At 41.8% G+C, this 14,842-nt stretch overlaps 2 protein-coding genes across 5 annotated transcripts in view; one reads left to right on the top strand and one right to left on the bottom strand.

Moving 5' to 3' along the window:
- SYTL3 (synaptotagmin like 3) overlaps positions 1-3,645 on the top strand; it is a 31,800-nt gene extending 28,155 nt beyond the window's left edge. The window contains exon 15 of the mRNA XM_035538511.2: positions 380-3,645. Within this exon, the coding sequence (XP_035394404.1) occupies positions 380-510 (131 nt within the window). The 3' untranslated portion in view covers positions 511-3,645. The remainder of the gene's footprint in view (positions 1-379) is intronic.
- Positions 1,587-14,842, bottom strand: part of EZR (ezrin) — a 37,908-nt gene continuing 24,652 nt past the window's right edge. For all 4 annotated transcript variants that reach the window (XM_035538508.2, XM_035538506.2, XM_035538507.2 and 1 more), the window contains 8 exons: positions 14,268-14,414; positions 10,585-10,681; positions 7,227-7,390; positions 5,559-5,689; positions 4,735-4,895; positions 4,323-4,415; positions 3,250-3,498; positions 1,587-3,036 (listed from right to left, as the gene is read on the bottom strand). In XM_035538508.2, coding sequence (XP_035394401.1) covers positions 2,872-3,036; positions 3,250-3,498; positions 4,323-4,415; positions 4,735-4,895; positions 5,559-5,689; positions 7,227-7,390; positions 10,585-10,681; positions 14,268-14,414 — 1,207 coding nt within the window. In that variant the 3' untranslated portion in view covers positions 1,587-2,871. The remainder of the gene's footprint in view (positions 3,037-3,249; positions 3,499-4,322; positions 4,416-4,734; positions 4,896-5,558; positions 5,690-7,226; positions 7,391-10,584; positions 10,682-14,267; positions 14,415-14,842) is intronic.

Raw genomic sequence — 14,842 nt, 5'->3', positions numbered from 1 at the left:
TTCCCTGAGCAGTTTTCTGTGACTTGGCTATTTTTAAAATAATAGCAATCACGTCAGAAGTAAGCATATGAATTTCAACCTTGCAGGTATCTGTGCTTATTGCTTTATATCCACAAATCCTTCCAATGAAACTTGCTCAGAAGCCCTAAAGGGAGGGAGTAACTGCACCTGTGAGCATTAGGTTCTGGTCTAACATCAAAAAGAGCCTTCTTTCTCAAAAGGTTGGAAATGTCTGAGAAATGCTCTAGAATTGAGAGCAGCAGCTTGTTTGTTGTCCAGCCATTTGGGCCAGAAGTAGTACAGAGCTAGACCTATATAAGTCTTTGGGTAAGGCCAAATGAAAAGTAACCCTGTGACCTTCCCTTTTGCTTTCTTGCAGAGGAATCGCTTGGACCTGCAGACCCTGTTTCTCAGTCAGTGCTTCAATGGCAGGAAGTGCTCGGCAGGCCAAACACGTGGATGGACTTTACACTTGTACTGCATTCAAACATGGAAAACTTTAAATCGTGAGAAATTACTGCACAACAACTTTTCCTTCCCCATGTGTGATGCTTTAAATTCAAGTGCCATATACACATGCCAGGTCTGGGGAAAAGGTGCACTACAACAGTACCTACCCCAGCATCTAGGGAGTAGTTATACATACATTTGAAAGGGTGTGACACGGAAGGTTGTATTTCTCCAAAAACTAAGGCTTTGTTATCTGTACCTCTAGGTGGGATGTAAGGTTAGTATTGTTTCTTCAGGACTAACAAACTTTGAAACGGATTATGCTGGCAAGGCCCTAGCAGACAGATGGTATGCAGCTTCCTGTGTCTGGGTATAGAACTGTAGTTACTTGAAGACAGATTAGAATACTTCATAGGGAAAAATTCCTATCCTTTAAGTTACATGATTTCATTCTGGTTTTGATGCTTCATGTGTGACCAGAGAGGAATGGAAACTAGATCACTTTTAACAGTTTGCTGTAAATTAGTGATGCTAACACCTCTATGCTTCAGAATTACCTCTAGTGCCCGTACTACTTCACATAACCCTAAAAAACTTCTGCCTTGGTGGCCCACCTCTCTTTCAAATGTGTGCTGTACTAAGGGGCTTTCAACCAGGTAAATGTATAAATTCTCCTTCAGTAGGGGAGTGCAGGACATCAGCTAGTAAAATAAACGTGGTTACAGAAAGTTCCTTGTTCTTCTCAGCTGCTGGTGTGAACCAGTATTAACAAGCCTGACTGATCCATATGGTGTATGGCCCAGCTAAGCTTATCACTTATTCATGTGAACTACTGGCAATGCAAACCTAACGCCAACGTGCCCTGTCAGCTCCCTTTGCCTCAGATGAAGCAGGGTTACAGGCAGCAGAAGCTTTGTATATACAACTGTAACTAGTACTGCCGTTACCTACCTCTTTTCCCTGTGACTGAAGTGAAGATTCCAGCATGTGCTATCCTTTCTTCCTTTCCAGAACAGGATGGTGGTTAAGGACGCAGAAGTGAGAGACAGGGATTCATATGCTAGCCTCAGAATCTTAGAAACCAGCACACCTTACACAGCATCCACCTTACACAAGAAACACTCGACTCCACATCCTTTGTTACTCTGCAGATCTTTTATTTAGATGTTTGCTGCTGCAAATAAAAAACCACCACACAACAAAACTCAACTGGAGTATAAAGCAGCACAGATGTTGTAAATGGAAGAGAAGAGCTGACAACATACTGTATCTCACTTTCTAACAGATTTTCAAGGAAAGGGGGAGATTAGTGGGGAAGGAATAGTCACAGAAATGCTCTCTAATAGAGAGAATACAACTGTGATATAAACAAGCAGTCCCTTCATGTTTGGAGTCTGAAACTTTAAATCAAACGTTTAAAAAATTAGAAAATTTGTTAGAAAAATAGGTGCAGTAAAATTGTATATATTGGATCATGTGTACATATCAATTTTCATCATTAAGTAAAAAAAGTGATCTTTACAAATAATGCTTTATAGTAAATCAGTTGCACTGCAGACTACAGTGTTTAGACTTCTTTACAGATGCAAGTCTCATTAAATCTGAAAAGTAACAAAATATACAGAGCAAAACTATTTCCCTTTTAAACTAGTACAGCAATCCACGTATTGCATATTTTATATATATATAAATACTACACTATAACTGATCAGTAATGAAGCTGGAATGCAAACACAGTAGTGTATTATTCCAACAGAGTATCTGCCTAGTTGTTATGTAAGGAGGGTGTCAGTGTTCCTACGCCACACTTGTGAGCTGTCACTGCAGAATACCTCCAATTGAGCACAGTAACCAGAAGAAGCCTTATTCCCATGCAAAGTAGTTCTGAGGCGTTGTCAGTTCTTTTGTGTATCGGGGAAGGTGGGCATGAAGACGAAGGAAAAAAAAATAAGGTGCATGCACAAGCACACACATAGGTGTTTGCAGTTCCTGAGTTGTCTTCTCAACTGTTGGACTTTACACTGTGACTGTAACACAGAGACATATGGCACAAAATTCATCCACAGTTGCTTATTTTTAGACCAAGCTGAATCCAGCACCTGCACAGGACCTGCATCTACAACTAGATGTTTGTAGGTTTGCAGGTTTGTGTTGCTTAAAGAGAGATGTGACGTAAGCGTAAGGCCTTTTGGCACTAAGCAAAGGCATGAGCAAGTTACCAGGATCAGTGGTATGATGAATTTTTAACTATACCAAATTTAACACACAGTATGGAATAAAGTGGAGATGCAAACACCTCTGGGTTTAGAGGACATTTGTTAAATATCATAGTAACCCCTCCTCAGGGAAAACAACAACAAACAAAAACACAGCATTAAGATCTGCCTTTCCCACAGTCTTGGTTTCTTGTTATAAGCATCATTACATTGCCTCAAACTCATCAATTCTCTGCTTGGTGTTGCCTTGTCGGATTTGTCGCAGTGTCTTGTACTTGTCACGTCCCTGTCGCACGTTCTCTGAGTGGATAATATCATTTTGGGTCCTCTTATCTTCATCTCTAGCCTGTGCCAGCTCATCTGTCAGTGCCTGCAAAATAAAGAACATTAAAAACAGATTATACCAAGAAGCTTTCAGCTCATGACAGCAGTGATTCTGGTGAGACTTAACAGTCTTTAAATGAGCTTCTGCTTCTCATAAGTAAAGTTATCATGCTTTGTGTATTTAACCAAGTGGTTAAATTATCCATTCTCCAGGAATAATTTCTTCCATTACTCTCCCTCCTCCAAAACATTTTCTTACCCTCAATTGCCTCTGTACACGCTCGTTCTTCTCAGCCTCAGTAATGCGCTTCTCCTCATTGCGGTCATTCCTGATCCCCTCACTGGACAACTCTGCGCTGTAGGCAGAGTACTCGGACCCTTCATCGTGCAAGTTATCGTGGACATGGTAGTTCACGGTCTCATAGACAGGTGGGGGTGGAGGTGGAGCAGTCATTACCAAGTGCAGTTCCTCCTTTGTCTTTACCAGATCCTCCTGGGCTTCCCTTGCCTAGGGAAAAAAAGTAAAGAATATTTTAATACATTTCTTGATTTAAACAAGCTTTATGAACACTTCAATGCTATCTTCCCAGTTTTCTACAATGTCATTCTACAATGTAAAGCAAGAAATAAGGAATTAAAGTCTCCATCTGACAGTACTTTGTGGCTTTCTTAAGCAGATTTTTTTTTTTTTGCTAGTGACAGTATCATTATCCACAGCATAATATGCAGGGTAGCTAAACTAAGAAACCTTCTCCAATAAAATAGTCTAGGAAAATTTGTTTTGTAGAAAGTTACGGTTATCTTCATCCTGTTCTCCATTTGAAGAGGTGCAGGTTGTAAATATGGGTTCCGGAGAGCAAGAACCTAGATTCCTGAGTTGGCACGTGTAACAAGGTTATGCAGTAGGAAGACAGCTTTCTTGCTTCTTCAGTGGTTCTACCCTCCCATTCAGTCTGCAGTGATAGTTACGTGGCGCTGGGAGCACCAGACATTCCCAGCCTTGCGTGGTTTATTCTCAGTTTTACTGTGTCTAGTTATGCAGTTCTCCAGACGCAGGTATTAGGAAGCCACTGACAGCAGCCTCAAGGCTGGTGCCCACTCCATGATGATCACATTTTTAGGTTTTATACAGACTCCCACTTTAAATTTTGACTAAAAGCTCGTTGAAGTAAATGTTTTGGAGGCATACTGCACATTAACCACAAGTCTGCCCTTCTCTGATGGTGCATGGATGTGTGTCTCCACATATGACGGAAGTTATACCAGGCTAAGCACCATGGTATGCTCTGCCCACATGCGGAACTTCAGAGCAGCTTTGACAAGGATACTCACTCTGATTTGCCATTCTTCAACCTCGCTCTCTTTACGCTTCCTTGCCTCTTCAAGAAGTGCAATCTTGGCTGTATACTCTGCGAGCTCTGTAGCCTGTTAAGTAATAGAACTGGGATTATAAGGACTCAAAAAAAAAACCCACAAAAACACACAAGTAAGAAGCCTGTTTGACTGAGAAAACATCCAAGTATTATACTCCACTCTTATAAACACTGAACAGGAAATTAAGAACAAAAAGTAGGTTGCTTGTGATAGAATCATTGTGGCACTAGCTTCTTTCTGTCAGATGGTCTAGTACTTCACTGCACTACCTTTTTATTTTATTCCCCCTTGGAGTCTGAGGCTTTGCCTTATTCAAAGGGCACAGTAACATGCTGCCTTTGTATCTTACCCACAAGTGACTGGGTCTTACCAGCTGTTCCTGGCTCTTTATCTGGTCAATAGTCTGTCTCTCCAGCTCTTCCTTGGCTTGCAGAACAGCCAAACGATCAGCTTCCAAACGTTCTGCTTCCTCCTGGGCTCGTCTCCTTTCCTCCTCCAGCTGAATAGCTCTTTGGATCTGAGCTGAGAGCTCTGGGAAAAGACAGAGCAGTGCTGTTAGTCCACAGGCCTGGCCAAAGCAAAGACAGGCTCTTAGGTAACTGCAGAAGTCACGACAGGCACATGGCTGCAGCCTACAACCTCTTCATTACACCTGTAAGTAGTTATCACACAATACATCAAATAACTGAATTCAGAGGCAGTCAGCTGCACATTATAATTAGATCTTCTACATGGTATTTTTGCCAGAGCCTGTAACACTGACATGATTCTGGTGCCCTTGGTTGACAGTTTATTGTAAGGACCAGATGTTGCTGTCTCCAGTCTGCTCATCTGTGCATTGAAACAGAAGCTTCCATTTCACTGGAAAGACTTGTTCCCAACGTACTTTTTCTGTTAGGTGTTAAGTAAAAAGCACTTGAGAGCTGAGCTCTGTTTCTCTCTGCTGCAAGAGGTTATGCTACTAAAACCCTCTCAGTAACAGTGGAAAAAAAAGTTGGTGTGACCTTAAATTCCCAGTTAAATGAACAGATTTTGTGACTTTTATGCTTTGGACGATCTCAGCAGTGCATGCGTGTGTGTGTATTTATCCACAGAGATAGATATTAGTGTGTGTTGCCAAGAGATCCAGTGTCACCAGCTTTAGGCTGTGGAACCCAACACACGTGATCTGCTCAGACAGTGTAAGTACTTTACCTTTCTCTGCTTTCTGAGTCTTCACTTCATACTCTTGTAGCCTCACCAGCAGCTCTTCCTTCTCCCTCAACATTTGCTCTTTCTCTCTCTCAATCGTCTCCCTCCTCTTCTTTTCATTTTCTAGTTGTTGCCTGTTAGAAACAGATATCATGCTTGAAGCTCACTTACAGACACGAGCTACAGCAAGCTAAGAAAGCTGGCTGGACATCTCTCCAGACAGTTCAATGGGAAGCGACCATATGACTGCCACAAAACAAGAGAGGGAAGACAGAAATGCTTATGGCCTGTTGTCTTGGGTTTGCCTGGGACAGAGTTAATCTCCTTTGTAGAGACTCACACAATTCTGTGTTTTGTATTTTTGATGAAAATAGTGGTGATAATGGCGATAACACACGGATGTTTTAGCTGCTGCAGAGCAGTGCTTACACACAGAGCCAAGGCCTTTTCTGCTCCCTCGCTGCCCAGCCAGGAGGAGGCTGGGGGTGCCCCAGGAGCTGGGAGGGGACACGGCCAGGACAGCTGGCCCGGGCTGACCAGGGAGATATCCCACACCGTGTGGTGTCGTGCTCAGCAGTAACAGCTGGGGTAAAGAAGGAGGAAGGGGGGGCATCCAGAGCAACAGTGTTCGTCTTCCCAGGAAACTGCAGACGTGATGAGCCCTGCCTTCCTAAAAGTGGCTGAGCAGCTGCCTGCAGATGGGAAGAAGTGAATGAACTCCTTGTTTTGCCTTGCTTGCATGCACAGCTTTTGCTTTACCTAGTGAACTGATTTTATCTCAAGCCACAAGTTCTCACACTTTTACCTCTCTGATTCTCTCCCCATCCCACCTGAAGAGACTGAGTAAGCAGCTGCATGGTACTTAGCTGCCTGCCTGGGTTAAATCCCAACATTTGTTAATCACTTCAGAATTAGTTCTCAGTTTTTGGATACCTGCATTTCATTAAAATATTTGTATTTTCTGTTGCCTGCCCCAGAAACTTAGGATACCAAAAAAACACAAAACAGTAAATACAGAGAAAAAACAAAAACAGCGTTCTGTACTACACAGCAGATTTCTTTTGTTCTGTCATAAGGAAAAATCAAGGACGCATAGAAACAAGAGCACTGGGAAATGAAGACTAACAAGTCGCCAATACAGGATGAAAGCAGTATGATTTCTTGAATCATAAGCAACCGGCAGCCGGTCACAGGGAGACCAGTAGAACTACTAATCCTTTTCCCCTGCCTCTAAGAGGTCTCCCACTCCCCCCTTGCCTGCTCACAGCATACACACGTGCTCCCTGTGGAGTTTGCTCCCTCCAATGCACAGATCAGGCCCTAACAGAGAAGGGTCAGGAGAACCCCTCTGTAGGTATATGGCTGTCCACAAGAGCCCAGTGACTTTACTGGCACGAATCCTTGAATGTCCAGCTCTCAAGGCTGCAGACAGGAGAGCCGACCACACCGGCCACAGGTCTGAGCCCGAAGAGTAATTCTTACGTTCCCACTGGGACTTGAGATACCCTGCAACGCTGTGAGCCAGAGCTCTGGGGCCACACACACACACACCTTACTCAAAGTGAGATGGCGGGATGGCTCGTATCTTTGTCTAAAGCTACCCAAGGAACCCTGGCAGTTTTCTACCATTTAACTCTGCCTCCCCATCCCACCGTCTGTACTCAAGCTCACCTTTCCAGCTGTTTCTGGTGCTTCTCCTCCCGGGCCTGGGCTTTCATCTGTTGCACCTCGATGGTGTCAGGCTTCCTGCGCCGCATATACAGTTCATGGTTGCCCATGCAGAGCTGCAGGATCCTCTTGTTAATTCTCAGACGAGGGGCGTAAAACACGAAGTCCTAGAAGAGACACCACACAGTCAATTTTTCAGGTGCATTCTCCCGTCTCCCAGCTGACTGCAGACAGATCATCCTGCCACTACTGTCGCTGCCATCGAGGCATACACACATGCTATTTAAATATCTCAGCAAGGACCACTAAGATTATCTGCAGCCGAAGCAGTTTGTTATTTATACAACCCATCTCAAGTCTATATAGAATTGACAAATTACTCTTCTAGAAAAAGACACTTTTATAGAAAATTAACAGTCTCAAATGTCTGCATGTAGAAGACACTGCTGAGTTGGACCTGTTGCAGAAGACGCTGGGTTAGCAGGTAAACATCTGGGCAACTCACAGACCTCTACTAATTGCTTTATAGTTTTTACGTTTGCATGGTTTTGTGACTGAAAGATAAAGCATGAAACAAAAAACGTGTTGCAGACTTTTACCGTAACATCACAGAATTTCCTGGTCTATTTGTATCAGTATTCAAGACACCATCTATGTGTTGTTTTTTTTTTTTTTCCCTAAGAGAAAGAGAAATGCCACGATGCAAAAATACCCTACAAAAGCATTCTTTCCTCAGCATGGCACTTCTTAGTTAAGCTGACTGAGGCCATTACAACATCAAAAGTTATTTTTTGAACCACCAAACATGGACTACTTTGAATACTGCATTACACACAGTAGGCAAAACCCATTCTGCAATTTCTGGTTCTGCAAAGAGAACGGCCCCAAGTTTCTTATCATCTGTATTATCAAGGCGATCGTCCGTATTATCAAGGCTATTATGGACACTACGCAGCAGGCTAGATCTTCTAAATGTACATCTGCTAAGAAAAAGATATGGAGGACCAACTTCATTACCTGCCTGATAATTTTTATGAGTCCACGTTTTTATACATGCTTAGGATACTGTCTGAACTTAAACAATAAAAAAACCAACATATTTTTCTGCCTCTATTTGCATACTATGTGGATGCTGATATAAGCAATAGGCAAGGTACCAGATTACCACCAAAGCCAGGTACTCACTCCTTAAAATTACTCTTGTATTGGCTGCCTCATTGTTAACAAGAAACTGAACTGAGAAGGAGCAGACAGAAGCTGCGTGCATTTGCATGGCAGCAGCAATCACATTTTTAACTGCCCGAGTTCAGAAACACAATTTGTGGCTATGTCTGGAAAAACTAGAAGTCACACCAGAAGCAATGGAAAATGCTCCAAGTCCTGTTAAGATGAGCATGAATTTGCTGACAAAGAGTCATTTTCTTCAAAGCATTTTTCTTATTCACATATTGACTGCAAAAATGCCATCAGCAAGGTGTGCAGTGCCCAAATCCTGTCAGAGGCATTCTGAGCTGCACACGTCTAATACTGCTAGCTGAGACTGTAAGCTATTCATCTGACCTCCGATTCCTAACAAGTAATTTAAAAAACAAATGGGTTGTGTACATTGTGAGGAACAGATCCTATCTTGAAGCTAGGTTCACTTCCAGTGAAAGCGAATACTGAGGGCACAGACGGTGGCTGCATTCATCATTTAGTGGTATTCATGTAAGAACATAAAAGAATCTCCCTCCCTTCCTCATCATCCCCCGGTCTAGCACAACTGGGAGCACTGCAGCTCAATATATTAAAAATGTGCTAAAGATGCTGGGGTATGTGGGCAGATAGGCCTAAAAATTGAAAAACTGACTCTGGGCAAGATGCCACAGAATGCTACCCGTTGAATTAGCATCCATTTTAACACTGACATGGACAATCTTCCAAGTTAAAGGGGAGCTTCCAACTCACATCTAGGGTACACTGCGCATTTTTGCTTTATTTATAAATACTTGAGTTTTTGAAAAGAGATGCAAGCAGATGAAATGATCTAGACAGCTTCCTGACTGTTCAGAATTAGTGCCCATATAAATTCTTCTTTCAGACAGTTTTAAACATAACACCACCCAGAGGGAAAAGGACAACTGAGACAACAGAGAAAGGAATCATAGTTGATGTTTACAATGTTAACACCTTGCTGTATTGGCCTCTTGTAAGTCTTCCAGTTCAAATTCAGTCAGATTTACTGTTAGGGAGCCGAAGGAATGCTGTGATCCATAAACAGGAGATTAATATTTTGTACTGTATACAACACGTCCAAAATCATAAAGGGGCTCTTTTACTGAGAAATGTATTCCTGGGGAAGACATCTTTCTACCTCTGTGGAGTTTTGCTGGTTCTCACTAATAGCATCAAGAAAAGCCCCTCTCCCCCCCAAACCCCAGGTTATCATCTGAAGGAAAGGATGCCTCACACCAGGAGCCCTGAAGCACGCTCTGTTAGCATCATTCAGATTACTGGGAGGATCTTTTCCTGTCAGAGAAATTTGAGACATCACCCTTTACCAAAGCCAAACTACTTATTATTTCTCAGGGCTGTATTTATCCACCAAGGCCAAGAACTGGGGTGGAGGAAGGGAAAGAGAGGAGGCCTTTCTCAACTATTACTATAGTTTCACAAGGCTGACAGAACGAGAACCACCTACACCAGTTATTCCACTTCAAGTTCTCAGCAGCTCAAAATAAGTCACAAGTTCTTCACTAAAATAACTGAAAACAGGTGGGAAAACATTGAAAAGTAACATTCATGAGTAGCTACATTTAAAATTCTTCACAGAAATCATATTCTTACTACTTATCCTACTATTCAGGTAAGGAAATGAACACCATGGTCCTTAACTTACTTCTAGTATTTCTGTAGGGCCAAAGCGAGCATTAAATGCGAAGCCATATGTATACATGTGGCTTTGCAGTAACATTTGCATGACTTTTTATTTTAAAATTAACAACAAAAAAGTTACCCATCAGCTTCTATGCACAGAAGGAAGTGAGGAGAGTAGTAGTCTCAGAGTATAATCCAGCTATACAAAAGACTCAAGACTAGCAAAGAATCTCAGGTTTAAGCATGTCTACCTAGTTTGTCAGGGAAAAAAACGGGGACTCCGCACCTGTAAATTCCTTGTCTTTCTCCATGTTGGATAAGGCCATAAGCCCTTTACCTAAGCTGCACAGAAAAATGGACATCTCTAAATACATCTTCAATACTGATGCTCAATTTTGCATCTAGAATATCTGCAGCTTTCTTCTCTCCACAGACAACTTTGTTTTGAAATAAAACAGTATTAGTTGCTGATATGCAGTATCCAATCCATTCTCAGTATACTTACAGGTGCCTTCTTGTCAATAGGTTTTATAACAAACTTCTTGTCATTGAAGGAGATGTTTCTGATTTCACTCCAGGGGAAACCAATCTTTGGAGTCAGTCTGGAAAGAAGAGGAATATTTTACGAGACGTTGCAATGAACTCTTTCTCACCACATTACTTCTAAAACACAGACTCAGTGGGATGCAGCACTTGACAGAGCTCGCCCAACAATGAGAGAGAAGTAGACGAAACAAAACCCCATACGGAGCAGCAAAAGATGCCCAATCGCCTCCTTTACAGAATCTCTTCTCATTTTGATCAGCCACCCTACTGACCTATGCATTGGGGCTGGTTTAATTACATGCCCTGTCTTTCAGAAGCAGATGCACTGAAGAACCATCCAAAGATCTTACTTATTCCCCCCCCACATCCCCTCACAGGCCCTCAAACAAAACACACCAGGTTAGCAGAGCCTAGTTTTGAGCACCTATACTAAACAGAATCCTGTTGCCTGAAGTAATTAGGGAGCAACTCAGCAAAAGATCTGTCACAGGAAGGGCAGAGGGAAAAACCCTCCACACAAGTTCAGCATCACAGTACTCTTTTTAAAGCCCTGACTTTTCTAGATTCCCTAGATCCTCAGCAATGCAAACAAGTGACAGAGGCAATGTACTTTAGCACCTACCATTGGGCCTCCTGGCTTCCAGAGTTAAATGATACTCAAAAGTATGATTTTAGCACAGAAATTGGCATCTATTCTGACAGACCACATGATGAATGGGGTCTATGGGGTGTCCAGATTCAACTGCCAGAAGCCACACATGCAACTTTCTGAAACACTTTAAGTTCATTTCTTTGAAATCAGGCCCTAAAACCCCCAGCATGCAGAGTTGAGATGCATGTCCTGTGCTTCCAGAAGGCTTCTGCTACATGATGGGAGGCATAACCCGAAGTAACTCAGACACTATCATCCTCCATCCCCTGCATATAAGTCTACCTGGCTGTTTCTTCACTGCTGTGCTACAGCTAAGCTCCATGAAGCCTTCACTGCTGAAGTGCTGGGCAGGCATAAGCACAGTTAGTAGAAGCAGATTTTTTGTCTTATGTTCCCTGCCACAGATTACAGGCAAGACTAGCAGGAGAGAGAAACCTGCTATTTCCTTCCATGCAAACTGCTCTTTCAGCCCATTCCACTAGTCACAAAGCAGAACTTCACACACTGGTCTTACAACAGTCCATGGCTCTTCTGTTGGAAAAACCATCACAACAATGCAAAGGCCAAGTGTCAGACTCCCACCTTTTCCTCACCGCTTACGAGCTCAGATCTGTTGGTGTACTTAAAATCTCCCATGAAGCTTCTCCAGTGAAGCTTAAAGACGTAATTTTTTTTTTTAATTATTTCTCTAGACTCTTGCATATAAAAAGCATCAAGTTATGAGATCACGTGCTTCTAAGCTATTCTACTACTTTACCTCTACATACCTGCACAGATCCAAAACAAGTTCAAATATTACAAGGGCTTGTGTATTTGAACATAAATTCCTTCAATTCCCCCTGCCCCAAACAAATATTTCATGTATATGTTTAATGTCACATACTTCTTTTATTGTTCCCTTATCAAGGGAAGATAACTGCTATCTCTAGAGAACATAATTATCAAGAATTAGGTCTTACACAAATATTAATACCAACAAACAATCTTCCTGTTATTATCTCTCCCCCCCTCAATGTATGTCTCTTCGGCACACTGAAGTGCTGACAATTATTTCTAGCAAACTGGTTGAATGCATAACGATTTAATGTTTAGTGCTTAAAGAAGCGCATAGCATCATGGTGAATCACTCAAGCTCTGTAAGAATCCTTTCTATAGATTTCATCAGTTAAGGAAAAAAAGCTGGTAATTTTGGAGGAATTTGCCTCATCTTTACAAGGATGGAAAGCTACTATGCATCATGATTTCATTGGGCCCAAGCATAAGATAACCTGGTTAATTTTTATCAGAAGTCAAGAATAAAGTGTACTCTTCAGAATTTACCATTCCCTGACCTTTAACTTAACTGCAAGATTATGCAATAGTGTGTCTGTGTAACATGAAGTAAGAACCGTACCGCAAATGGTTTGATTAGGCTAAGATTAGCAATTACTCCAGCCTCCTTCACAGTACCTTAAGAGTTTCAGCCCTAGACAATACAGTATGAAATTAACCAAACTATTTTAGTTGTCTAAGTTCTATTGCAGATTCTCCTCCTTACTGCAGAGGAAAAGCTTGAAAATACCTCGTAGCAGAAGACTGACGTACACTAAGTACAGAGGCTTGCATGCCTGTAGCACAGTATCATTTTCCTCAGGTTGAACTTCAACAATGAAGTCTTTGCTTTTCCACCTTTGCCCCAAACCCAAGATTTTGCACGTACAAGCCACAGGTGGGGTACACACTATCATTTTTCTAGTCCTTGTATCTGCTCAAAAGACTTAATTACATAGTTAGCAAGAGTTATGGCAGAAACAAGCAATTTACTCCAGCACTATATTTGTTTTGCAAACACTCTTGATAGCTCTTCAGATGAGGGCTGTATTCTGTCTGCTTCTGCAGCTCGAAAAACCTGTTTGTGAGACCATGGTTACCTAGCACAACTAGTCATTCAAGACTGAAGTATTACATGAGCGAAACTACTTTTCTTTCAAGTGACACTCCTTGTTTTCCAGGTGACAGCACATATTAGCATTGCAGGGAAGTCTGCATTTCTCTTTGCCATCTTAACAGAAGCTCCAGAAAGTTCCAATTAGTATTTGCGTTGCATTCAAAGCTTTTTGAAGGCAAACAAACAGAGCAAGTGAAATCCCCTCTGTATTACAATGACAGTCTGTTACAGACTTATTACATGAAACCAAGACCTGGAACACTAAAAAAAAGAAGAGCATACAATCCAGACAGAAACCCTTCCTTTAAAAAAAAAAAAAAAAAAAAGGGTATTTTCAGTCCCCTTCGAACCATGGAGTATTAGAAGTGACTTGTAGGCTTAGATACAGCTGCTCTCATCTTCCTTTTATGTTTATTTATAGATGCAGTCTATTATTTCCCACCTACTATCCAATTACTAATGGATATAACAGAAGGGTTCTGTCTTTAACAGAAGGGTTGACTAAAATTATGCGTACTTCAGCAAGACCTCATTTCATTCTCTGCTTTATGGTCAACTCCTCCCTGGATTCTGGGTATTACCTGGCTTTGGTTTCACGTCCACCCCATTACACCTTACTTTTTCAAGAACAGGCAGTTGTACATGCGTCTATTAACTTCATTAACTTCAGTATAGGAATGGCCTTAATCCTAACACTTTGCAGATACATTTGCCTATCTAGGTTCTCAAATTGTATTCACCACTGGCATACCTGGCAACCTGACTAAAGGAAAAGCTTGGTCAACTCCTTATCTTGGTGTTCAGGTCTATAACTGCACTTGCTTTACTAGATGACATTTTACAACTGACATCTGTTCTTCTATTAGCAGATCAAGCTATGAAGATCAGGAAAGTCATGAAAGCATAAATGAAATGAAGTGCTTGTTTCCTAGCACAGTTTCACCTCCTACTAGAAAACAAGCAAGTTCTAAACTTTGCCCTGATCATGTAAAATGAGAAATGCCCTTTGGCTCCCACACCAGCCCTCGCTCCAGTAGATCAGAGGTGAAAACAAAAGCCTTACTTGTCATCCTTTTCATAGATGTTGAGCCCCAAGGCATCAACTCCCAGCCAGAGGTCAGTTCCTTTCTTATTCTTGATTTCAAAGTAGTTGATTCCATACATCTCCAGGTCTTGAGCAATCTTCAAGTATTCCAGCATGGCATTCTCTCTAGTTGAGGCAGGAAGGAGAGCAGATGTTAGTCAGAAAAATAAAAAGCTATCTCAGAAAGAAAAAGAGTCTTCAGAAAAAAAAAAAAAGCAGCAACTTTTCCTAAACCAACACAAATGCAGAAGTTAAAACTGAACATTCAGCATTGGGGATTCACTTCAGGAGTTATGTTACACCTCTGTTCACACACACATTCACTCTACTTCCATTTGCCAAGCCCTAGTATTTCTAGACAGGAAGTTAGCAACTTTCATCTCTTCAAGCATTTATCCTTGTCTCAAGACACCATCAGTGGGAAAGGTACAGTACCTGAACTTTCCCCATCTGCCAATGCAAATGCTTCAATGAACTTAAGGTTAGAGACACACCTTTACTTTTATCCACTCAGTCATCACTGATGCACTGTACCTAGGTGCCAGCTTTTTCAG

The sequence above is a fragment of the Cygnus atratus genome, chromosome 3 (genome assembly GCF_013377495.2).
Source record: "Cygnus atratus isolate AKBS03 ecotype Queensland, Australia chromosome 3, CAtr_DNAZoo_HiC_assembly, whole genome shotgun sequence".
In the NCBI taxonomy this organism is placed as follows: Eukaryota; Metazoa; Chordata; class Aves; order Anseriformes; family Anatidae; genus Cygnus; species Cygnus atratus.
Note: the sequence above shows the minus strand (reverse complement) of the source record. Positions and strands in the feature narration are given on the sequence as shown.